At 68.4% G+C, this 23,892-nt stretch overlaps 1 protein-coding gene across 1 annotated transcript; it reads right to left on the reverse strand.

Annotated features, from left to right (window-relative positions):
- Positions 1-400: 400 nt before the first annotated feature.
- Positions 401-23,042, reverse strand: KIF5A (kinesin family member 5A). The gene is made up of 29 exons (XM_075133972.1): positions 22,335-23,042; positions 19,773-19,860; positions 19,279-19,352; positions 19,089-19,193; positions 18,934-18,982; positions 18,641-18,696; positions 18,448-18,535; positions 17,661-17,785; positions 17,164-17,268; positions 16,914-17,062; positions 16,110-16,258; positions 15,813-16,021; positions 15,487-15,555; positions 14,508-14,714; positions 12,464-12,610; positions 11,163-11,351; positions 9,686-9,803; positions 8,872-8,939; positions 8,103-8,212; positions 7,689-7,790; positions 6,822-6,882; positions 6,661-6,732; positions 6,119-6,223; positions 3,549-3,765; positions 1,987-2,128; positions 1,536-1,606; positions 1,367-1,394; positions 1,172-1,267; positions 401-714 (listed from the first exon to the last, which is right to left on the reverse strand). The coding sequence occupies exons 1-28, from the start codon at positions 22,461-22,463 to the stop codon at positions 1,189-1,191; spliced, it is 3,111 nt and encodes a 1,036-aa protein (XP_074990073.1). The 5' UTR covers positions 22,464-23,042; the 3' UTR covers positions 401-714; positions 1,172-1,188.
- Positions 23,043-23,892: the final 850 nt, after the last annotated feature.

Genomic DNA, 23,892 nt, shown 5'->3' on the forward strand with positions numbered 1-23,892 from the left:
ATCCCCCCGGCCCCCCCTACCCCCTCCGCCCCCCCCCCCCGGCCCTCCCCAATCCCCCCGGCCCCCCCTACCCCCTCTGCCCCCCCGGACCCCCCAATCCCCCTACCCCCTCTGCCCCCCCCGGCCCCCCCAGGCCCCCCAGGCTCCTCTCAGCATCTCTGGCCTTTATTGAGCCGCTCCCGGGGCGCGGGGGCGGGACATGCAGCGCTGGGGCTGAGCGGGGGGGGCGCGGGGGGGGGCTGGGCCCCGTGGGACCCCCCCCACGCGTGGGGGGGGGGCGGGCACAGCAGGTCCCGGGAAGGGGCGGGGGGTGGGGGGCACAGCCATGGTGCCAAGCGAGGGGACACGGGGGGGCGGGGGGAGGTGCAATGGGGGGGGGGGCTGCCCCCCCACTGGGGCGGTGACCCCCATTTATGGGGCTGCCCCCCACTTGGGGGGCTGGGGATCGGGTGGGCCCCCGACATTCCTCCAGGTATCGGCTTAAGGCATCTCGAAGCGGACCCTGGGCAGCACCCCCAGGCCCTGCCGGGCCCCCCCAGAAAGGGGGGGGGGGGGGTCCGGGGGTGGGGGGTCCTGGGGGGGCAGCAGCCCCCCCACCCCCCCTGGGGACGGGCCCCCCCTCGCCGTGGGGTGGGACGGGGCGAGCGTGGCGGCGAGCACACAGGACATGGAGGTGACACCAGGACATGCGAGCGGAGACGGGTCCGGCGGGACCTGGGGGGGGGGACACGCAGGGTTGGGGGGCGCAGACACCCCCCCCCCATTCCCCAGGCGATGTGGGGGACCCCAGCCCCTGCAGGGCTCTGGGTGGGGGTGCCCAGGGGGTGTGGGGGACCCAAGGGATATAGAGGCACCCAAGGGATGTAGGGGGGTCTGGGGGGGGGTTGTGCAGGGTCTTGGGGGCACCCAAGGGTTGGGGGGGGTCTGGGAGAGATGGGGGGGGGGGTCTCCAGGGTGACCTCAAGGCGGGGGACACACGTGACATTTGGGGACCCAAGGGACAGGGGGGCACCCAAGGGATATGGAGGGGGGCACATGGGATTTGGGGTCCCAAAGGGATGGGGGGAGGCTCAAGGGATGCAGGGGGAACCCAAAGGACACGGGGGGGGGCGTGGGGCGATGTGGGGGCCCCCGGGGGCACCTGAGGAATGGGGGGGGGGGTCCCCAGTACCTGGTGGGGGGGGGGCATTAGCTGGCCGCCGTCTCCTGGCGCAGGGGGAAGAGCTTGGATTGCTCCTCGGCCTCGCAGGCGCAGGACAGGTCGCTCCTGGGGAGGGGGGACACGGGACACGGGGGGTCACCCCGGGCCTGGCCCCCCCCCGACCCCGAGCCCCCCCCCGGCCGCAGCCCCCCCCGTCCCCCTTACCTGTTATCATTGATGTCTGTCACGTTCCCTGCAAGAAAGAGGAACAGCTCCAGGGGGGGCTATGGGGCCCCCCCGCCATGTCCCCATCCCACAACTGGGGGCCCCCCCCCCTCCCCCCAGGGCCCCCCCTCCCCCCAGGACCCCTCCTCCCCCCAGGGCCCCCCCTCACCATTATCCACGTTGAGCTGCTGGTAGGTGTCCGGGGGGCTGCTGGAGGGCGTGGGGGGGCCGCTGGCAAAGCTGAGGGGCACAGGAGGATGGGGGGGACACGGGGACGTGGGGACAGAGGCCTTGAGACCCCCTGGGCACTGGGGGGGGAGCACCCCATGCCCTGCACCCCTCCATCCCCCCAGAAGCCCTGTGCCCAGCACCCTCCCTGCCCCCATAGCCCCCCATGCCCCCCCATGCCCTGCCCCCAACATCCCCCCGCACCCCCACGCCCCCCGTACCCTCCCCCAGCACCCCACCGCACCCCCCCACCCTGTCCCTCACCCTCATACCCTCCCCGCAGCACCCCCCCACCCTGACCCCGCACCCCCCCCCGTCCCCTCCATCCCCTCCCCCCAGCATCCCCCATGCCCCCCACCCCCGTGTCCCCCGTGCCCCTCCCCCTGCCCAGCCCCCCGTGCCCCCCCCACTCACAGGCCCTGGGGGCCGGGGCCGGGCAGGGGTCCCCCCCCGGGTACCCCTGGAAGAGGCTGTTGGTGTAGCTGAGGCCGGTGGGCGATGCCGCTGGCACCTGCCCGGGCCGCACCGGCTTGGCTGGGGGGGACGGGGGGGCTGAGGGGCGCTGGCTGGCACCCGGCACCCTGGGGTGCTCGCCCAGGGTCTGTGCCACCCCCCGGGGCCAAGATCCCCTGCCCCTGTGCACCCCAGGGGGTGCCAGGCCCCGCACCTCCCCGTGCACCCCCTGCACCCCCTGCACCCCAGTGCATGCCAAGTCCCTGTGCCCACCCTGCACCCTGAGCACCCCAGTGTAACCCATGTGCCCGTGCCCACCCTGCACCCCAGGCACCCCCTGCACCCTGTGCACCCCCATTCCCTGTGCCCACCCTGCACCCTGAGCACCCCAGTGTAACCCGTGTGCCCGTGCCCACCCTGTACCAAATACACCCCATGTGTCCGTGCCCACCCTGCACGCCAAGCACCCCCTGCACCCCGTGCACCCCAGATCCCTGTGCCCACCCTGCACCCTGGGCACCCCGTGCACCCCATGTGCTTGTTCCCTCCTGCACCCCGTGCACCCCTTGCACCCCAGATCCCTGTGCCCACCCTGTACCCTGGGCACCCCTGCACCCCATGTGCTCGTTCCCCCCTGCACCCCATGCACCCCACGCATCCCCGTGCACCCCAGGTGCCCATGCCCACCCTGCATGCCCCCTGCATCCCCTGCACCCCAGATCCCTGTGCCCACCCTGCACCTCAGGCACCTCGTGCACCCCATGTGTTTGTTCCCCCGTGCACCCCGTGCACCACCTGCACCCCAGATCCCTGTGCCCACCCTGTACCCCTGGGCACCCAGTGCACCCCATGTGCTTGTTCCCCCCTGCACCCCCTGCACCCTGTGCACCCCAGATCCCTGTGCTCACCCTGTAGCCTGGGCACCCAGTGCACCCCATGTGCTTGTTCCTCCCCTCACCCTGTGCCCACCCTGCACCCCAGATCCCTGTGCCCACCCTGCGCACCCCCTGCACCCGTGCACCCCAGATCCCTGTGCCCACCCTGTACCCTGGGCACCCCCTGCACCCCATGTGCTTGTTCCCCCCTGCACCCCGTGCACCCTGGGCACCCCAGATCCCTGCACCCCAGATCCCCGTGCCCACCCTGTGCACCCCCTGCACCCCAGATCCCTGTGCCCACCCTGTACCCTGGGCACCCCGTGCATCCCATGTGCTCATTCCCCCCTGCACGCCGTGCACCCCCTGCACCCCAGATCCCTGTGCCCACCCTATACCCTGGGCACCCCGTGCACCCCATGTGCTCATTCCCCCTGCACCCCGTGCACCCCAAGCATCCCCGTGCACCCCAGGTGCCCATACCCACCCTGTGCACCCCCTGCACCCCAGATCCCTGTGCCCACCCTGCACCCCCTGCACCCCCTGCACCCCAGATCCCTGTGCCCACCCTGCGCACCCCGGCCATCCCCCGTGCTTGTTGCCCCCCCCCCCCCCCCCCCCCGTACCGATGTGGGCGCTGTGGGCGCGGCGGGCGGCCCCCCGGGCCCGGACCGCCTCCCTGATGCGCTCCACCTCCTGCTGGTAGCGGCGCTTGTCGAGGCGCGCCCCCTCCTTGGCCTCCCTCAGTGCCCCCTCCAGGGCCTGCACTCGCCCAGCCGTAGCCCGCAGGCGTTTCTCCAGCTTCGGAAGCTCGCAGCGCAGGTCTGCATTGTCACGGACCAGCTGCGCGGCCGCGTCAGCCCCGCGCCCACCGGCACCCACCGGGCACCCAGCGGCACCCGCCCGCACCGGGTCACTGTCAGCGCCCACCCACACTGGGCACCCGTCGGCACTGGGGCACCCAGCGGCACCCGACACCCAGAGGCACCAAGCACCCGCCCGCACCGGGTCACTGTCAGCGCCCACCCACACTGGGCATCCGTCGGCACTGGGGCACCCAGCGGCACCCGACACCCAGAGGCACCAAGCACCCGCCCGCACCGGGTCACTGTCAGCGCCCACCCACACTGGGCACCCGTCGGCACTGGGGCACCCAGCGGCACCCAACACCCAGAGGCACCAAGCACCCCCCCGCACCGGGTCACTGTCAGCGCCCACCCACACTGGGCACCCGTCGGCACTGGGGCACCCAGCGGCACCCGACACCCAGAGGCACCAAGCACCCGCCCGCACCGGGTCACTGTCAGCGCCCACCCACACTGGGCATCCGTCGGCACTGGGGCACCCAGCGGCACCCGACACCCAGAGGCACCAAGCACCCGCCCGCACCGGGTCACTGTCAGCGCCCACCCACACTGGGCACCCGTCGGCACTGGGGCACCCAGTGGCATCCGACACCCAGAGGCACCAAGCACCCGCCCGCACCGGGTCACTGTCAGCGCCCACCCACAGCAGGCACCCACTGGCACCCAGCGCGCGCCCACAAAAGGCACCCGCTGGCACCAGGGCACCCGCTCGCAATGAGCACTCATCAGCACTGGGTGCCCACTGGCACCAGGGCACCCACCCACAATGGGCACTCATCAGCACCAGGTGCCCGCTGGCACCAGGGCACCCATCCACAATGGGCACTCATCAGCACCGGGTGCCCACTGGCACCAGGGCACCCGCTCGCAATGGGCACTCATCAGCACCGGGTGCCCACTGGCACCAGGGCACCCACCCACAATGGGCACTCATCAGCACCGGGTGCCCACTGGCACCAGGGCACCCACCCACAATGGGCACTCATCAGCACCGGGTGCCCACTGGCACCAGGGCATCCGCAATGGGCACTCATCAGCACCGGGTGCCCGCTGGCACCAGGGCACCCACCCACAACGGGCACTCATCAGCACCAGGCACCCATCAGCACTGGGCACCTGCCCGCAGCGGGCACCCATTGGCACCCAGCACCCAGCAGCACTGGGGCACCCGCTGGCACCAAAGCACTCACCCGCACCAGGCACCCACCAACACCAGGGCACCCGTCAGCACTGGGGCACCCATTGGCACCCAGCACCCGCTGGCACCAGGGCACCCACCGGCACCGGGCACCCACCATCACCAGCACCCACACTCCAGCTGCGGCACCAGCAGTCCCACCAGCACCCAGCCTGGCCTCGGGCACGGTGCCGGGCACCCCGCAGCACCCAGCACTGGCTACCAGCTACAAGGCACCCATGCAGGCCACCCTCACCCCCCCCAGCAGTGCCTCGTGGGGGGGGTCCCAGCCCCCCTAGTCCCCCAGGAGTGCCTGGTTGGGGGTCCCAGCCCCCCAGCAGTGCCTGGGGGGGGGTCCCAGCCCCCCCCGGCCCCCCAGCAGTGCCTGGGGGGGGTCCCAGCCCCCCCCGGCCCTCCAGCAGTGCCTGGGGGGGGGGTCCCAGCCCCCTCGGCCCCCCAGCAGTGCCTGGGGGGGGTCCCAGCCCCCCCCGGCCCCCCAGCAGTGCTACCGAGGCCACATGCAGCAGTGGGGCCGTGACAGCGAAGCTGAGCTGGGGGGGGGGCAGGTGATGAACTAGGGGGGGCCCCACAGCCAGGCAGGGGGGGGCAGCAGGCAGGGGCGGGCAGGAAAGTGCCGGAGGTCAGGGCTTTCCCCCCCAACACTGCAAAACTGGGGGGGCTCCAGGTGGCCGGGGCAGAGGGGACTTTGGGGGGGTCTATCCCCCTGCCCCACATCCATCCTCTGCGGGGGGGGGGATGTGGGGGGGCCCCTCCACGCGTGTCCTGCCTGTGTGGGTGGCCCGGGGGGGGGTCGCGGTACCTTGGACACCCAGAGATCCAGCTAGGGAGGAGGCAGAGAGGTGGGGGGGCAACAGAGCGGGTGTCAGTGTGTGCCCCCCCCGGCCATACCACCCCACGGAGGGGCTTTGGGGGGGGGGACACCCCAGGATGGAGCGGGGGGGGGGGCCAGGATGGAGCAGGGGTGCGGGGGGGGGGTGATGCTGGGGGAGGGCACTGGGAAAGCAATGGGGAAGCTTGCAGTATAGGGGGGCTGGAGGGGCCTTGGCGTGGGGTGATGGGGTGGGGGACCCTGGGGTGAGGTGATGGGGTGGGGGCCCCCCCTTTTGCCCTCCCCTCGCCCCCCCCGGCCCACCTGTTTGTGAACCTTTGTAAGCTGCTCCAGGTTGTTCTCAAGAAAGGAAATCTTCTGCTTCTGGGAGTGCAGCCCCCCACTGTCCTCGGGCTCCAGCTCTGCGCTCTGGGGGGGGCGGGGGGGCATGGAGGGACCCCCCAACCCGGGCTGGCACCCCCCCATGATGCTGGCCTGAGACCCTCCCCCCTGGGCTGAGACCCCACCCGACCCGGGCCAGCCGCCCCCCCTTGCGATGTCCAGGCTGGGACCCCGCCAAATGGGCTGGCACCCCCCCACCTGAGATGAGACCCCCCCCATCTGAACTGGGACCCCCACACGAAGCCTGGGACCCCCCAACTCGGCCGGGACCCCCAACCCAGGCTTGGACCCCCCCTCCAGGCCAGGACCCCCCTCCCTCTTCCCTCCGACACCCCCCTCCCTCCCCTCACAGCCCCCCCTTGCCCCCCCAGCTCTGACCCTGCTCTCTCCCCTTACCCCACTTTCAGCTCCTGCGCCCCCCCCCCCCTTTTTACACCCCCCCCCCCCATTTCTCCCCCCCTCACTTTCTTGACTCGAGTCGTGACGTCTTGAACAAACAGCTTGCGCAGGTTGTGGAGGGTCTGGAGTTCACGGGCCTGGGGGGGGGCAGGGGTAAGGGGGTGCACGGTGATGCCCAGACCCCCCCAAACCCCTCCAGATTCCCCCCAGACCCACCCCCACCTACCACGGTCTCCTCCAGCCCCTTGAGGTCCTGCTTGGACTGCTCGTGGCGCTCATAGAGAAATCTGGGGGGAGATGGGGGGGGAGTCACCCCAAGGTTGGGGGGGGTGACCCCAAGGATGGTTGGGGGGTCACTGCAAGGATGGGGGGGGCGTTTGGGGGCTGGGGGGAGCTCAGGAGAGGCACAAGGATGTGTGGAGGGGGGGGTGCTGAGGGCTCCTGGGGTCTTGGAAGGGCCTCAGGGGGCTTTTGGGGGGGGGGCTGGGGGCTGAGAGGGGACCCCAAGGTGGTGCAGGGTCTTGAGGGGTGTCCCCATGGGGTGGGGGGCCCTGGTAATGTTGGAGTTCCTGGGGGGGTCCCCAAGGCTCCTGGAGGTGTTGGGGATCCCAGGGCTTCTGGAGGTCATGCAAGGTCCTGAGGGGTGTCCCCCTGGGGTGGGGGTGGAGTCCCAGTGATGCTGGGGGTCCCAGGGGTGATGAGGGGGGTCCCCAAGGCTCTTGGAGATCCCAGGGCTCCTGGATGTGGCACAGGGTCCTGGAGGGTGTCTGGGGGATCCTGGTGATGTTGGGGGTCTCCGGGGTGATGGGGGGATCCCAGGGGTGATGGGGGTTCCCCAAGGCTCCTGGGGGTGTTGGGGGTCCCAGGGCTCCTGGAGGTGGTGCAGGGTGCTGGGGTGGGGTCCCAGTGACGTTGGGGGTCCCAGGGGTGATGGGGGGGTCCTGGAGGTGTTGAGAGGGACATCTCTGGGCAGGTCCCAGGACTCCCAGGTGTGGAGGGGGATGCTGTGGCTCTGGGGGTCCCAGGGGTGTCAGCGGGGGGTGTGTGTGGGGGTTGGGGTCCAGGGGACCCCCGGGGGGCTGGGGGGTCTCACGTGAGCTCCTGCAGCCGGGCGGCCTTGGCCCGCTCCTCGCCCCGCAGCGCCTCGTGCTCCGCACGCAGCTTCTCCAGCTCCAGCTCCAGCTTCTGGTTCAGGCTGCGGGACAGAGGGGGGAGTGGGTGCGTGGGTGGGTGGGGGACGGACAGCCGGACAGACCCGTGGGGGAACAGTCTCTGCCCCCCCCCCCCCATCCGGCCAGGGATGAGAGTCGGGGCTGCGCTGGGGGCTGGGGGCATCCGGGGTTGGGGATGGGGTCGGGGTCGGGGTCGGGGGCGGGGGCGGGGTCGGGGGCGGGGGCGGGGTCGGGGGCGGGGGCGGGGGCGGGGTCGGGGTCGGGGGCGGGGTCGGGGGCGGGGGCGGGGTCGGGGTCGGGGGCGGGGCGGGGCGGGGCGGGGCGGGGCCACTCACTCCCGCAGCTCGTCGATCGTTTTCTGCCTCTCGTTGACCTCGTCCCGCAGCCGGGCCAGCTGCTTGTGCTGGGCCTCCCGCTGGCTCTCCAGCTGCAGCTCCAGCGCCTTCTGCGCCCGCCACCCTCAGCCCGGGGACGGGACCCCCGCACCCCAACACCTCCCGGGGACCCCCACACCCCCCAGCACCCCCGGACCCCAACACCTCCCGGGGACCCCCAGCACCCCTGGACCCCAACACCCTCCAGGGACCCCCACACCCCAGCACCCCCGCACCCCAACACCCCCCGGGGACCCCCACACCCCCCAGCACCCCCGGACCCCAACACCTCCCGGGGACCCCCACCACCCCTGGACCCCAACACCCTCCAGGGACCCCCACACCCCCAGCACCCCGGGACCCCCACATCCCCCGGGGACCCCCACACCCCCCAGGACCCCCAGACCCCAACACCTCCTGGGGACCCCCAGCACCCCAGGACCCCAACACCTCCCAGGGATCCCCAGCATCCTCCAGCATCTTCCAGGAACCCCCAACATGCCCCAAACTCCCCAGCACCCCCAGGACCCTCAGCATCGCCCAGCACCCACCAGCCTCCCCAGCACCCCAGGGATCCCCACCCCACCTCTAGGACACCCCACATGCCATAAGGACCCCCAAGTGCCACCCCCCAGGCCTCCTACACCCTTCAGGGACCCTGGACACCCCCCAGTGACCCCCAGGGGTGCCCTGCCCCCCCAGCACCTTGCCTCCCCCAGCACCCTCTCACCTTGACCTCATCAGTGTCCTGGGTCTCATCCTGCTCCCGCTCCTTCCGGGCCACCCCCTGCGCCGTCTCTGCGGGCCAGAGCTCACATTGGGGGGATGAGCCAGGGACCCCCCCGGCCTCCTGAGTCCCCTCCACTGTGACCCACCCAGGCCCCTGAGCCCCTCCAACCCCCCAAGCCTCCACCATGCCCCCAGCCCCCAAACCCTGCCATGCCCCCCAACCCCATGGCACCCCCACCACCCCGGACCCCAACACCCCCCAGGGACCCCCACACCCCCCAGCACCCCCAGACCCCAACACCTCCCGGGGACCCCCAGCACCCCGGGACCCCAACACCCTCCAGGGACCCCCACACCCCCCGACCCCAACACCTCCTGGGGACCCCCACACCCCCCAGCATCCCCAGACCCCAACACCTCCCGGGGACCCCCAGCACCCCGGGACCCCAACACCCTCCAGGGACCCCCACACTCCCCAGCATCCCCAGACCCCAACACCTCCCGGGGACCCCCAGCACCCCGGGACCCCAACACCCTCCAGGGACCCCCACACCCCCCGACCCCAACACCTCCTGGGGACCCCCAACACCCCGGGACCCCCACACCCCCCAGCACCCCCGGACCCCAACACCTCCATGCCCTCCCACTCCCCTGAGCCCCACGGTGACCCCCCCCCAGACCCCCCATACCCCCTGAGCCCCCCCCATCCCCCCCAGCCCCCCGAGTACCACTGTGCCCGAGGCCCCCCGAGGCCCCCAGCACCCCAAGCCCCATCCACGCCCCCGACTCCCCCCGAGCCTCCCCAGCCCCCGCACCCTGGGCCTGCAGCCTGGCCAGCTCCTCGCTCAGGGCGTCGTACGACTCCTCCAGGTGCCGCTTCTTCAGCTCCACCGTCTGCATGTACTCGGTCAGCGAGCGGATCTTCGCCTCGTGCTGTGGGACCAGCCTCAGCCACCGCCCCCCGGCTGGGGGCACGCGGCCACCACCCCCCCTGCCACCCCCAGTGCCACCCTGTCACCAAACCCTGGGGGTCACCAAACCTCAGGGATACCAGACCCCGGGCCACCAAGCTCCAGGGTCACCATATTCTGGGACCACCAAACCCTTGGGCCACCAAAATCTGGGGACACCAAACCTCAGGGATACCAGACCCCGGGCCACCAAGCCCCAGGGTCACCATACTCTGGGACCACCAACCCTTGGGCCACCAAACTCTGGGGACACCAAACCTCAGGGATACCAGACCCCGGGCCACCAAGCCCCAGGGTCACCATACTCTGGGACCACCAAACCCTTGGGCCACCAAACTCTGGGGACACCAAACCTCAGGGATACCAGACCCCGGGCCACCAAGCTCCAGGGTCACCATATTCTGAGACCACCAAACCCTTGGGCCACCAAAATCTGGGGACACCAAACCTCAGGGATACCAGACCCCGGGCCACCAAGCCCCAGGGTCACCATACTCTGGGACCACCAAACCCTTGGGCCACCAAAATCTGGGGACACCAAACCTCAGGGATACCAGACCCCGGGCCACCAAGCCCCAGGGTCACCATACTCTGGGACCACCAAACCCTTGGGCCACCAAAATCTGGGGACACCAAACCTCAGGGATACCAGACCCCGGGCCACCAAGCCCCAGGGTCACCATACTCTGGGACCACCAAACCCTTGGGCCACCTTAATCTGGGGACACCAAACCCCAGGGATACCAGACCCCGGGCCACCAAGCTCCAGGGTCACCATATTCTGGGACCACCAAACCCTTGGGCCACCAAAATCTGGGGACACCAAACCTCAGGGATACCAGACCCCGGGCCACCAAGCCCCAGGGTCACCATACTCTGGGACCACCAAACCCTTCGGCCACTAAACTCTGGGGACACCAAACCATGGGGCCACCGAACCCTGGGAACACCAAACCCTGGAGACACTGAACCCTGGGGCCACCAAACCTTGGGGTTGTGAAATCCCAGGGCCACCAAACCATGGGGCCTCCAAGCCCCAGGGTAACCATATTCCAGGACCACCAAACTCTTGGGCCACCAAACACTGGGGTCACTAAACCCTGGGGCTACCGAACCCTGGGGTCACGAAATCTCAGGGCCACCAAACCCTAGGGTTACCAAACACCGGGGTCACCAAGCCCCAGGGCCATCAAACCCCGGGGCCACTAAACCCTGGGGTCACCAAACTCTGCGGTCACCACGGCAGTGGCATCACTCCCATTAGGTGCCTGGTGGTGGCAGCCCCAGGGTCTGTCCCCACCCGTCCCTGTCCCCAGCCCACCTGGGAGATGAGGAGCTGGCAGGAGGAGAGCTCGCGCCCGGTCACCTCCATCTTGCGGTGGCACTCCACCTGCAGGTTCTCCAGCTGCCGGCACCTCTTCACCACCGACTTCACCTCCGACTTGATCTTGCTGATGTAGAGCCGGGCGACGGTGAACTCCTCCTCGATGGCCCCGCTCACCTCCACCGGCTGGGCATGGGCATGACATGCGGGTCAGCATGGCACGGGCATGGCGTGGCGTGGCATGGGCACAGCATGGCATGGGCATGTACCGCACATGGGTATGGCATGGCATGGATGCAGCATGCACATGGGTATGGCACGGCACACGGGTCATCATGGCAAGGGCACGGGCACAGCATGGCATAGTATGGTATAGCATGGGTATGGCAAGGCGTAAGTATGGCACACACATGGGTATGGCATGGCATGGGCAGGAGCATGGCATGGCACAGCAGAGTATGGCATGGTGTGGGTATGGCATGGTGTGGGTACAGCATGGTGCGGCGTGGCATGGGCACGTACCACACATGGATATAGCATGGCTTGGGTACGGCATGCATATGGGTATGGCACACACATGGGTATGATATGGCACAGCATGGCATGCGCATGGCATGGGCACAGCACGCACACGGGTACGGCACAGCAAACGGGTCAGCACGGCACAGCACAGCACAGGTATGGCATGCACATGGGTATGACATGGCGTGGGCACTGCAGATGCGTGGCATGGCACAGGCATGGCATGGCACGGGCATGGCACACACATGGGTAGGGCGTGGCATGGGCACGGCACACCATGAGCACGGCACAGTGTGAGTGCAGCACGGTGCAGCACAGGAACGGCACACGCATGCGTATGGCATGGGCACAGCATGTCACGGGCACATCATGCACATGGGTACCATGGGCACAGCACATCTTGGGCATGTCATGGACACGGGTACAGCACGGTGTGGCATGGCATGGGCACAGCGTGGAATGGGCATGACATGGGTACGGCATGGAATGGGCAAGGTACAGGCACGGCATGGGCACGACACACACACGGGCATGGTACGCCATGGGCATGGCATGGGCACAGCATGGCATGGGCACATCCCACACATGGGGCCAGCATGGTGTGGCACAGCACGGGCACAGCATGTCACGGGCATGTCATGCGCATGGGTATAGCATGGCACGGCAGGGGCACAGCACGGCACAGGCACATCCCGCCGATGGGTGCAGCCTGGCATGGCACGGCACGGGCACCGCATGCACCCATGGGCGCAGCCTGGCGGGGTGCCTCCCCTCACCAGCTTGATCTCGCCGTTGCCCACGATGAGGCTGAACTCGCTCAGGTCCTTCATCAGCCCGTTGAGCACCTCGGCCGCCCGCTTCCGCTGCTGCCCCCCCAGCTCCCGCACCCGCTGCAGCTCCGTCTCCAGTGACAGCGTCGTCGCCTGCAGACACAGCGTAGCCTGGCACCCCGGCACCCCCCCAGCACCCCCTGTCCTGGCACCCCATCACCCCACCCGGCGCTCCCTGCCCTGGCACACCGGCACCCCCCTCGCCGGCACCCGTGGCACCCCAGCACCCCACCTGGCACCCACTGCCCTGGCACCCCTGCACCCCCGGTACCCCCCACGCCCCTCCACCCCTGTACCCCCGGCACCCCCCAGCACTCCCAGCACCCCTCACCCCAGCACCTCCACCCCCCCCCCGGCACCCTAAGATCCTGCCCGCTCCACCCATGGGGTGCTGCTCTTGGTCCCCCGGCAGTACCCAGTCTGGCACCCCAGTTTAAGGGGAGAGTGTCCCCGTTTGGGGTCTGGTTTGGGTTGTGTGTGGGGGGTCCCCCTTTGGGGTCTGGTTTTGGGGGGTGGTTCCCCTCTTTGAGGGGGGTTCCCTGTCTTTGGGGTCTGGTTTAAGGGGTGGGTGGGTGTCTCCTCTTCAGAGTGTTTGGGGTGCGGGATCCCTCTTTGGGGTCTGGTTTGGGGAGGGGGTTCCCCCCAGTTTGTGTCTGAGAGTCCCGGTTTGGACCTGGGGGAGTGGGCTCTGGGGGTTGCTGATTCAGGGGCTGGGGGTCCCAGTTTGGGTCTGGTTTGGACATGGGGGTCCCAACTGTCGGATCCCAGTGTGGTCCTGGGGCCCTGGTGTGGGGGTCCCTAGTTTGGGGAGTGTGGGGGGGTCCCCTCTTTGCAGTCTGTTTGGGGGGCTTCCCCCTCCTTGGGGTCTGGTTTGAGGGGTGTCTGTGGGGTCCCTCTTTGGGGTCTCCTCTTTGGGGTCTGATTTTGGGGGGGCGTTCCCCTTTTTTGGGTCTGGGTTGGGGGTGGTCCTTCCTTGGGGTCTGGTCTGAGGGGTGAGGTGGTCCCCTCTTTTATGGGGGGGTTGGGGAGGGGGGTCCCCCTCTTTGGTTTGGGGGGGTTCCCCCTCTTTGAGGTCTAGTTCAGGGTTTAGGGGACTCCCAGATCTGAGGCTCCTCTTTTGGAGGATCCCCATCCCAGAGCATCCCAGTTTGTGTCTGGGAGTCCCGGTTTGGACCTGGGGGAGTGGGCTCTGGGGGTTGCTGGTTCAGGGGCTGGGGGTCCCAGTTTGGGTCTGGTTTGGACATGGGGGTCCCAACTGTCGGATCCCAGTGTGGTCCCGGGGCCCTGGTGTGGGGATCCCAGTTTGGAGGGACCCTGACTCTGGGGTGGTGGTGGGGGACCCAGCTGATTTCTGGTCTGGGTCCCATTTACCAGTCAAGGTTCCCAGTGGGGTCCCAGTGGGACACTGAGGGTCACCAGTAGGTTTCCCAGTGAAGTTCCCAGTTGAGGATCCACTTTGGGGATCCCAGTAGAGATCCCAGCTGGGCTGATGATTGGGGTTCCCAGTTGGGTCATAGTGGGGTTCCCAGTTGAGGAGCCAGTTTGGGGTTCCCAATGGGGTCTAGTGGGGATCCCAGTAGGGATCCCAGTTGGGCTGGCAATTGGGGTTCCCAGTAAGGTCCCAGCAGGTTTTCCAGTTGAGGAGCCACTTTGGTGTTCCCAGTAGGGTCGTAGTGGGGTTCCCAGTTGAGGAGCCACTTTGGGGTTCCCAGTGCGGTCTAGCGGGGTTCCCAGTAGGGATCCCAGTTGGGCTGGCAATTGGGGTTCCCAGTAAGGTCCCAGCAGGTTTTCCAGTTGAGGAGCCACTTTGGTGTTCCCAGTAGGGTCGTAGTGGGGTTCCCAGTTGAGAAGCCACTTTGGGGTTCCCAGTGCGGTCTAGCGGGGTTCCCAGTAGGGATCCCAGTTGGGTGCCCATCACGGTTAGGGTCCCATTGGGAATCCCAATCGGGTGCCTGCTGGGGGTCCCAGCTGGGGGTCCCGGGGGGGTCACCTCGGTGCGGGCCAGCTCATCGGCCAGCCGGCGGTTGTGGCGGCCGGTGTCCTCAGCCTCCTGCGCCTTGCGGTCGTAGCTGCGTGCCAGCTCCTCCAGTGCCGCCAGCACCTCGGCCACCTCGGCACGGGCCGCCCCGTGCTCGGCGCGCAGCGCCGCCAGCTCCCGCCGCGCCGCCTCCCCACCCCCCCGTGCTGCTGCCAGCACCTGGGGGGGCCCAGAGGGGTCCAGGGGGTCAGGGTGGAGGGGCCAAGGGGCTCAGGGTGGGGGTCCCAGTGTAGTCCCAGGGGTCATGGTGGGGGTGCCAGAGCGGTTACAGCAGGGTCAGGTTGGGGGGTCCCAGGGACTCAGGGTGGAGGGGTCCCAGGGGTCAGGGTGAGGATCCCAGAGTGGTCCCAGAGGTCGGGGGGTGGGTCCTAGATGGGTCCCAGGAGGTACCAGAGGGGTCCCGGTGGGGTGAAGTTGGGGGGTCCTGGGGGCTCCGGGTGGAAGAGTCCAGGGAGTCAGGGTGTGCGTCCCAGAGGGTCCCAGGGGCCATAGTGGGGGTCCCAGAGGGATCCAGAGGGTCAGGGAGGGGGTCCCAGAGTAATCCCAGGGGTCAGGGTGCGGGTCCTTGAGGGGACCCAGGGGCTCAGGGTGGTGGGGTCCGGAGGGGTCCCACAGTCTCAGGGTGGTGGCGTCCCAGGGTTGAGGGTAAGGGTCCCAGAAGGGTCCAAGGGGTTAGGGTGGGGGTCCCAGGGGTCATAGTGGGGGTCTCAGAGAGGTTCCAACACGGTCACATTGGGGGGTCCCAGGGGCTCAGGGTGGGGGGGTCCAAGTGATCAGGGTCGGGATCCCAGGGGGGTCCAAGGGGGTCCCAGGGGGTCTGGGTGGGGGCCCAGAGGGATCAGTCTGGGGTCCCAGCAGGGTGAGGTTATGCGGTCAATCAGAGAGAGATGGGGGGACATGGGAGCTGGGGGGGGCAGGGTGGGCCCCTCACCTCCTCCTGGTCCAGCATCTGTTGCTTGAGCTTCTCCATGATTTGGCTCTGCTGGTTGATCTCGTCATCCTGGGGGGAGGATAGGAAGGTCCGCGCCGGCCGGCCCCGAGGGGCTGGGGGCAGCGAGGGGGTCTCGGGGGGTCCTGGAGGCTGCCAGGAGGTCCCAGGGGTCCTGGGGTGCTGAGGGTCCTGGGGGTTGCTGGGGGGGGACTTGGAGGTCCCCAAGGGTCCTGGGGAGTCTCAGGGGTCCTGGGAGGTCCTGGCAGGTCTAGAAGGGTCTTTGGGGATCCCCAGGGGACCCGGGGAGGGGTCTGGGGGATCCCCACCTTGTCATCCAGCTGCTTGTAGAGCTTGCGGATCTCCTCCTCGTACTTGCGGCGCTCCTCGTCAGAGATGTGGATGACGATGGAGGAGCTGTTGTCGTTGAGGGGGGTCTCGCCGGCGGGTCCCGTCCCTGTCCCCTCGCCCGTCCCCTCACCCGTCCCAGCCTCTGCCTCAGCCCCACTCAGCTGCTCCGTCTCGGGCACGGCCTCCCCTGGGGAACAGCCTCAGTTTCTCCATCGGGCACTTGGCGGGGGGCGGGGAGATGGGGTCCCCTCCCGGATGCCGGGGTCCCCCCTCACCACTCCGCCAGCGGCTCAGCTCGGCCTCCAGCTTCCCGATGGTCTCCTTCAGAGCCTTGTTCTTCTCCTTCTCCTTCTCGTACTTCTTCTTCCACTGCTCGGCCGTCAGCTCCAGGTTCACTGACGCCGTGTTCTTGATGGTCTTGGCCCTGGATGGAGGGGGGACCCCTCAACCGGGACCCCCCCTGCTCCCCCTCTCCAGGCAGCATCACCCAGGGACCCCCCTGAGGTGCCCACCACAGTGACCCCCATCTCAGGGTCCACCTTCCCCCCACTCCCCTCGCTGGTCTGGGGACCCCCAGTGCAGCCTCCTTTCCCCCCTAAGGGGTGCAGGGGGTGCAGTTGGGGTGCAACGTGTGCAGCTGGGATGCAACGGGTGTGAGGGGTGCAGCTGGGGTGCATGGGGTGCTGATAGAGTGCAGTTGGGGTGCAATGGGTGCTTGGAGTGCACTTGAGCAAGGGGTGCATGGGGTGCAAGTGGGGTGCAATGGGTGCTCTTGGGGTGAAGTTGGGGTGCAGTGAGCCCATGGGGTGCACTTGGGGTACAACAGGTGCATGAGGTGCTGTTGGGGTGCTTTTGAGATGCAGTTGGGGTGCAATGGGTGCATAGGGTGCAGTTGGGGTGCAATAGGTGCTGTTGGGATGCCGTTGGGTTGTAATGGGTACATGGAGTGCAGTTGGGGCACAATTGCGGTGCAGTTGGGGTACAATGGGTGCATGGGGTGCAGTTGGGGTGCAGCTGAGGTGCAGAGGGGTGCAGAGGGGTGCAGAGGGGTGCAGGGGCATCCCGACCCCCTCCCCTACCTCTGCCCGAACATGAGGGTGGACTTGGTCTCGGCGTCGTTGTAGCTGGAGGGGGAGCAGCAGATGAACATGGTGGTGCGGCAGTTCCCCCCCAGCGAGTCCTGCAGGATCCGCGTCATCTTGCTGTCCCGGTAGGGCACGTAGGCCTTCTGCGGGGGGGCCACAGGGGCTCAGGAGGGTCCCCCCCAGCCCCTGGGTCCCTGGGGCAGAGCGGGCAGGTGGGGGGCCGGTGGGACACGCGGGCTCTCACCGTGCCCTCAGCCAGGGCTGAGATGACGTTGCCCAGCGCTGACAGCGACTTGTTGATGTTCTTGGCCTCATCCAGCACGGCCCCCTCAGCCCCCGTCTTGCTGACCTGTGGGGCCAGGCAGCTCAGAGACCCCCATGGGGCCACCCTTACCCCAGGGACCTCTACACCAGGGACACCCCCAGCCCAGAACCCCCCCCAAGACCCCCAAACCCAAGGATGCCACCACCCCATAGATCCCCAGAGACCCCCAATCCAGAGACCCTTCATCCAAAGACCCCCACCCCAGCCTGAAGACCCCTAACCCCAATGTCGACAGCCCACAGACCCCCCCAAGGCCCCCACCCTCCCAATGTCTCCCTTGGCGACATCCTCCACCCAAGTTCCTCCAGAGACCCCCCATCCCACATACCCCAGCCCAGGGCCCCCCAAAGACCCCCACCCCAGAACCCCCCCAGCCCAAGCCCCCCAGGGTCCCTCAGCACCGGTGTCCCCCCGACCTTCTCGCTCCCGGCCAGGTCGACCAGGTAGAGCTTCCCGCTGAGCTTCTGCTCTGTCTCCACGTTCTCTTGCTTGATGTTGATGAGGAAGATGCTGTGGCTGCGGGAGCTGTGCTCGTTCATGTCTGCGGGCACAGGGAGAGGCTGCACGCCCACACCTCCGGCCCCCGGGGGCCCCCGCACCCCTGTGGGACCCCCGCAGCACCCCTACAGCACCCCAGGGATCCCTACAATAACCCAGGGACCCCCATGGCACCGCAATGACTCCTACAGCACCCCAGGGACCCTACAGCACCCCAGGGACCCCCACAGTGCCCCAGATACCCCCCAGCACCCCAGGGACCTCCATGGTACCCTAATGATCTCTGTAGCACTCCAGGGTCCCTATAGTATCCCAGGGACCCCCCCAACACTCCAGGGATCCCCACGGCACCCCAATAACTCCTACAGCACCCCTGGGAACTCTACAATGTCCCAGAGACCCCCACGGTACCCTAATGACGTCTACAGCACCCCAGGGACCCCCACAATACTCCAAGGACCCCAGGATGCTGCAGGGACTCCCATAGTGCCCCAGGGACCCCCCAGCACCCCAGGGACCCCCATGGTGCCCCAATGACCCCTACAACACCCCAGGGATCTCCATGGTGCCCCAGAACCCCCCAGCACCCCAGACACCCCACAGTACCCTGCAAAGCAGGGACCAGCACCCCATAGCTCCCCACCTCACCCTATCCCCCCCCCCATTGCCCACCCCCCTGTGTCCCTGTGTCCCCAGGGTGCTCACTGGTGACAGCTACGTGCCGGTTGGATTTCCCCTCGTCGATCACGTCCAGGATCTCCTCGGGGCTGGAGACGAAGCGCTCGGTGCAGCCCTGGGGGTGCGGGGAGGGGGGTGAGCCCGGGGGTCGGCCCCACCCCCCCTCTGGGGGTGCCCCTTGGTGACCCCCACCCAAGGGACCCTCCAAGCCGCTCCTCACCTTGACATAGGGAACCCGGTTCTTGTCCTCGTGCACCGACAGGTTGGTCTTGGTCACTGGTGGGGGGGGACACGGGGTGAGGGGACTGGGGGGGTGGTGACCCCCTAACATGCCCTAGGAGCTCCCAGTGCCACCCAGTGCCTCCCAGTGCTCCCCCATACCCTTCCACTGACTCCCAATGCCCCCCAGTACCCATCCAGTGCCTTCCAGTGTTCCTCAGTGCCTCCAAGCTTCTCAGTGCCCCAGGGCATCCCAATACCCACCCAGTACCTCCCAGTGGCCCCCCCACTCACTGTCCAGCAGGTCCCGGATCTTGTCCAGATAAATTTCAAAGTAAGAAACCTGGTAGGAGGGAATTGGGGGTGTCAGGGTGTGTGTGGGGGTGTCATGACCCGACCTCCCACTTCTCCCAGTGCTCCCAGTGCTCCCAGTCCCTCCCAGGCCCCACCTTGATGTGGAACTCAAGGTTCTCATCCATGGAGTAGATGTGGTTGAAGATGTCCTGGGCGATGCGCGGGATGATGCCCATCTGCTGGGGGTCGTGCAGCTTGCCCTGGGGGCGGGGTTGGGGGAGTGGTGAGCACCCGGGGGGGTGCCAGGGCCCAGGGGGTCCCCAAAGCCCCCCCTGGCCCCCTCACCTCCATGGTGTGGGTCTTGCCCGATGACGTCTGCCCATAGGCGAAGATGGTGCCGTTGTACCCGGCCAACACGTCTGTGGGGAGGGGTGAGGGTTGGCAGAAGCCCCTCAGGCAGGAACCCCTGAGGACTCCCAGGACCCTCAGGGACCTCATAGCCCCCCCAAACCCTGAGGGACTCCCCCGAGACCCCAAGGGCTCCCTGACCCCCCCCAGGCACCTAAGATCACCTCCAAGACCCCCAGCGATGCCCAAGGACTCCTGAGACACCCCAAAAGACCTCACAGATAGCCCCAGAACCCCTGGAGATTGCAGAGACCCCCCCAAAGTCCTGCAGAGACTCCAAGACCTGCTGGACACCCCCTGACAGCATCACCCCCCAACCTGCCCCTCTCACCTCCCAGCACCCTCCAATGTCCCCATGGATGTGGGTGTCCCTGGAGGAGGGTCCCCCAGCTAGGACCACCCCGGGGCCCCCCCAGGTTCCCGGCCCTCACCCTTGACGATCTGCATGGCACAGGCATGGTAGACCTGCTCCTGGGTGGTGTTGGGGGGGAAGACGCGGTCGAAGACATAGGGTTTGCCCTGGGGGACGACAACATGGGGGTCAGTGGCCAGAAGAGACCCCCATAGGGTGCTGGGGGCCGTGCCAGCCTCAGGGGTCCCCTTGTGGGGGAACCAGTAAGTTCCAGTGAATCCTAGTAAGGGAGGTGGGAGGTTGCAGGGGGCCTCTCACACAGCCCCAATCCCCTCATACCCCCCTCTTCCCCTAAATCCCATGCACACCCCCATACACCCATGCCCCTCCCATACTTCCTCCTATACCATCAGCCCCCCCTTTACTGCCAGCTCCCTACATATACCCCCTGCCCTCCCATATGCTCCCTCATACACCCCCATCCCCACCCCCATATATGTCCTCAAACACCCCCATACTCCGTTCCCCACCCCCCATATAGCCCCTCATAAACCCCAAGCACCCCATAGACCACCTGAGGCTCCCCAACGTACCCCAATTACACGCCCGGTCCCTCAGTCATCCCCAGGCCCCCATAATCCCCTCAACCCCTTAGGACCCCACACCTCCCCCAGTCCCCCCATTTACCACCACCCCCATATACCCCCCTATACCCCAGAACCCCTGTATACGCCCCATACACTCCCATGTACTCCAGATCCCATACATCCCCCGGCCCCCCTAATATCCACATATACCCCAGACCCCCAATACACTCCCCATACACCCCCATAGACTTCATACTCTCCATACACCCCCAGCCCCCATACACCCTCCTAGACCCCCAGCCCCCCACATTCTCCATACACCCTCATACACCCCCAGAACTCCATAGACTCCCCCATAACCTCCCCATAGACTCCCCATATACCCCCGACCCCCCATACAGCCCCATATATTCCCCATACACTCCCATAGGTTCACAGTCTTGCCATACAGCCCCATAGACCTTCAGCCCCCCCATAGACCCCCATAGACCCTCATAGACCTCCCAGCCCCCTATAGACCCCCATAGACCCTCCCATACACTTCCAGCCTCCCCTACACCCCTGTAGACTCCCACAGACCCCCATACACCCCCAGTCTATACACCCCCCCATAGACTCCCATAGACCCCCAGCCTCCCATACGCCTCCATACATCCCCAGCCCCACCTACATCCCCGTAGACTCCCACAGACCCCCATACACCCCCAGTCCCCCTATACAACCCCCAGAGACCCCCATACACCCCCAGTCCCCCTATACACCCCCCCATAGACCCCCATACACCCCCAGTCCCCCTATACACCCCCCCATAGACCTCCATACACCCCCAGTCCCCCTATACACCCCCCCCATAGACCCCCATACACCCCCAGTCCCCCTATACACCCGCCCACCCCGTTCTCCCCCGCCCCACCCGGCCGGGAGCTGTCCAGGCCCCGGTGCTGAACCGCCGCAGCCACCGCGGGGATACACGGACACGGGGACGGCCGGACACGGGGACACACGGACACGGGGACAGCCGGCGACACCAGCCCGCCCCACACCGCCGCCCCCCCGGCCCCCCCGGCCCCCGGCAACCGCCGCAGCAGGGCGCAGGCACAGCCGCCCCGCCTGCCGACGGTCATGCACCCTCCCACACGCACCCCCCCCCCACGCACAACCACCCCCCGCAGCCCCCGCCGCTCACCCCTCCCCCGCACAACCACCCCCCGCAGCCTCCGCCGCTCACCCCCCCGCCCCGTACAACCGCCCCACACAACACCCCGCATTGCGCCGGCACAACCGCACAGGGACACACCACCACCCACGGAGCCGGCACAGCCCCCCTCCTCCCCCCCCCCCCCAAGCCTCACTGCACCCCCGGGGGACCCCGCTGCCCCCCACTTCCCAGCCCAAGGACCCCCCACCTTCCCCGGGGCCCCCCCACCTCAGGGCCGGGGTGCCCAGGCCGGGCGGGGCCCTCCGTGCAGGAGAACCCCCCCGTACCCGGCCCTGTGCAAGGGGGGAGCGTTATGGGGTGGCGCTGTGGGGGGGCGTTATATTGAGGGGCTTGGCCGCCGTCGCTGAGCCCCCTCGCCGGCTTCACCCCCTAACAAAGGGCCGGGCCGCAGCGCGTGGGGGGGGGCAGGATCTGCGGCAAACCGGGGGCCCGATCGTGGCCCGCCCCCCCGGGGGTCAGGGCGTTTCCGCTCATTGTAAACACCCCTCCACCCTCGGCACTGGGCCAGACTGGGGGAAACTGGGAGTGCCGGGACCCTTAGAAAAGGAATGGGGGAGGGGGGTAAGGGAGGGGCATGCGGGGGGGGGGGGGCAGGGGAAACGCCCCGGGAGGGGAGGATGCTGGGTCCATTTGGGCACCAGAGCTACCGGCCACACCCAGGGCGATCCCCCCCCCCCCCCCGTCAAGAGGCTCTCCCCCCCACCCAAGCTGACTGTCACCCCCCCCCAGGCCGGTTACCCCCCAACCTAGCTAATCCCCCCCCCTCGGCTGTGCCCCCATCCTCGCCCCCCCCCGCCGAGGCTGGGGGGGGTCCCTGTGTCCCCCCCGCACTCACCCCCACCACCACGCTGTCGTCGCCCTGGAAGACGGGCAGGAATTTGTCCCCCCGCAGGATCTCCGCCTGGTTGAGGGGCCGGAACCGGCACAGGACCTTGATGCTGCACTCGGTGCTGGGCTCGGCCATGGCGGGGAGGGCCCGGGGGGCGTCGAGAAGAGTTTGGGGGTGCCGGAGGAGGCGGCCCAAGGGTGCTGCTGGTACCCGAGGGTGTGGGATGTCACCCGGGGATGCGGGTGGTACCCAGGGATGCTGGTTACAACCTAATGGTCAAGTGGTACCCAGGGATGCAGGATGCTGCCCAGGGATGCAGGATGCTGCCCGGGTATGCCGAGTGGTACCCAGGGATGCAGGATGCTGCCCAGGGATGCAGGATGCTGCCCGGGTATGCCGAGTGGTACCCAGGGATGCAGGATGCTGCCCAGGGATGCAGGATGCTGCCCGGGTATGCCGAGTGGTACCCAGGGATGCAGGATGCTGCCCAGGGATGCAGGATGCTGCCCGGGTATGCCGAGTGGTACCCAGGGATGCAGGATGCTGCCCAGGGATGCAGGATGCTGCCCGGGTATGCCGAGTGGTACCCAGGGATGCAGGATGCTGCCCGGGATGCAGGATGCGGGAGGGAGGGCGGCGCCGGGCGGGGGATGCTCCGCAGCGCTCCTGCTGCCCCCTGCTCCAGTGACCGCGCTGCTGTCGCCACTGCAGCCCCGGTACCGGGTGATGGGGGGGGGGGAGAGGCCGCCCCCCCGCCCGCACACGCCCCCCCGCCCCCCCGCTTTAAGGAGGAGCTGCCCGCGGCTCTTAAGGTGGACGGAGATGGCGGGGGAGACACACGGCCGGCCCTGGGAACCGTCCCCCCAAACTGCTGATTCATTGGCGGGGAGCAGGACCTTGTCCCGGTTGAGGTGGGGGGGCGGCGCAGGGCCAGCCCCCCTCCCCCCCTCAGCTCCCCTCCCCCACGCGGGAAGCCAGCAGTCCTGACTCACGGCCCCCCCCGCCCCAGCGCTAAGGCCGGGCACACTCGTGTCCTTGGTGGTCCTGTCCAGCCCGGGGGTCCAGGCGGGGGCAGGGACGTGCAGTCAGGGGGCACAGCCCCACCCCCCCCGCCGTGACCCCCAAAAACACTCAGGGGTGCCTGCACGGACCTCACCCCGGGGGCACTGCCACGGTGGGGAGTGGGCAGCCCCAGCGTGTAACCCAGCCCGTGTGTCCCCCCGTGTTCACCCGTGTGCCCCCCCCGTGGCTACCCACCCGTGTGTCCCCCCACGTAACAGAGCCCGTGTGCACCCCCCGTGTGTACCCACCCGTGAGCACTCCCCGTACGTACCCACCCGTGCATCCCCCGTGTGGACCCCTGTGAAAACCAGCCCGTGTGCCCCCACCCGTGTGTGCCCCACCCGTGTGTGCCCCCCCGCGTGCCCTCCCGTGTCTCCCCCCATGTCTCCCCCCGTGCCCCCCCACGCCACCCCCCACGTACACCCACCCGTGTGCCCCCTCTCGTGTGTACCCCCCCGTGTGCCCCCCGGAACCCCCCCGTGTTCCCCCGCCCCCCCGCACA

This window comes from Calonectris borealis, chromosome 30 (genome assembly GCF_964195595.1).
Source record: "Calonectris borealis chromosome 30, bCalBor7.hap1.2, whole genome shotgun sequence".
NCBI classification, from domain to species: Eukaryota; Metazoa; Chordata; class Aves; order Procellariiformes; family Procellariidae; genus Calonectris; species Calonectris borealis.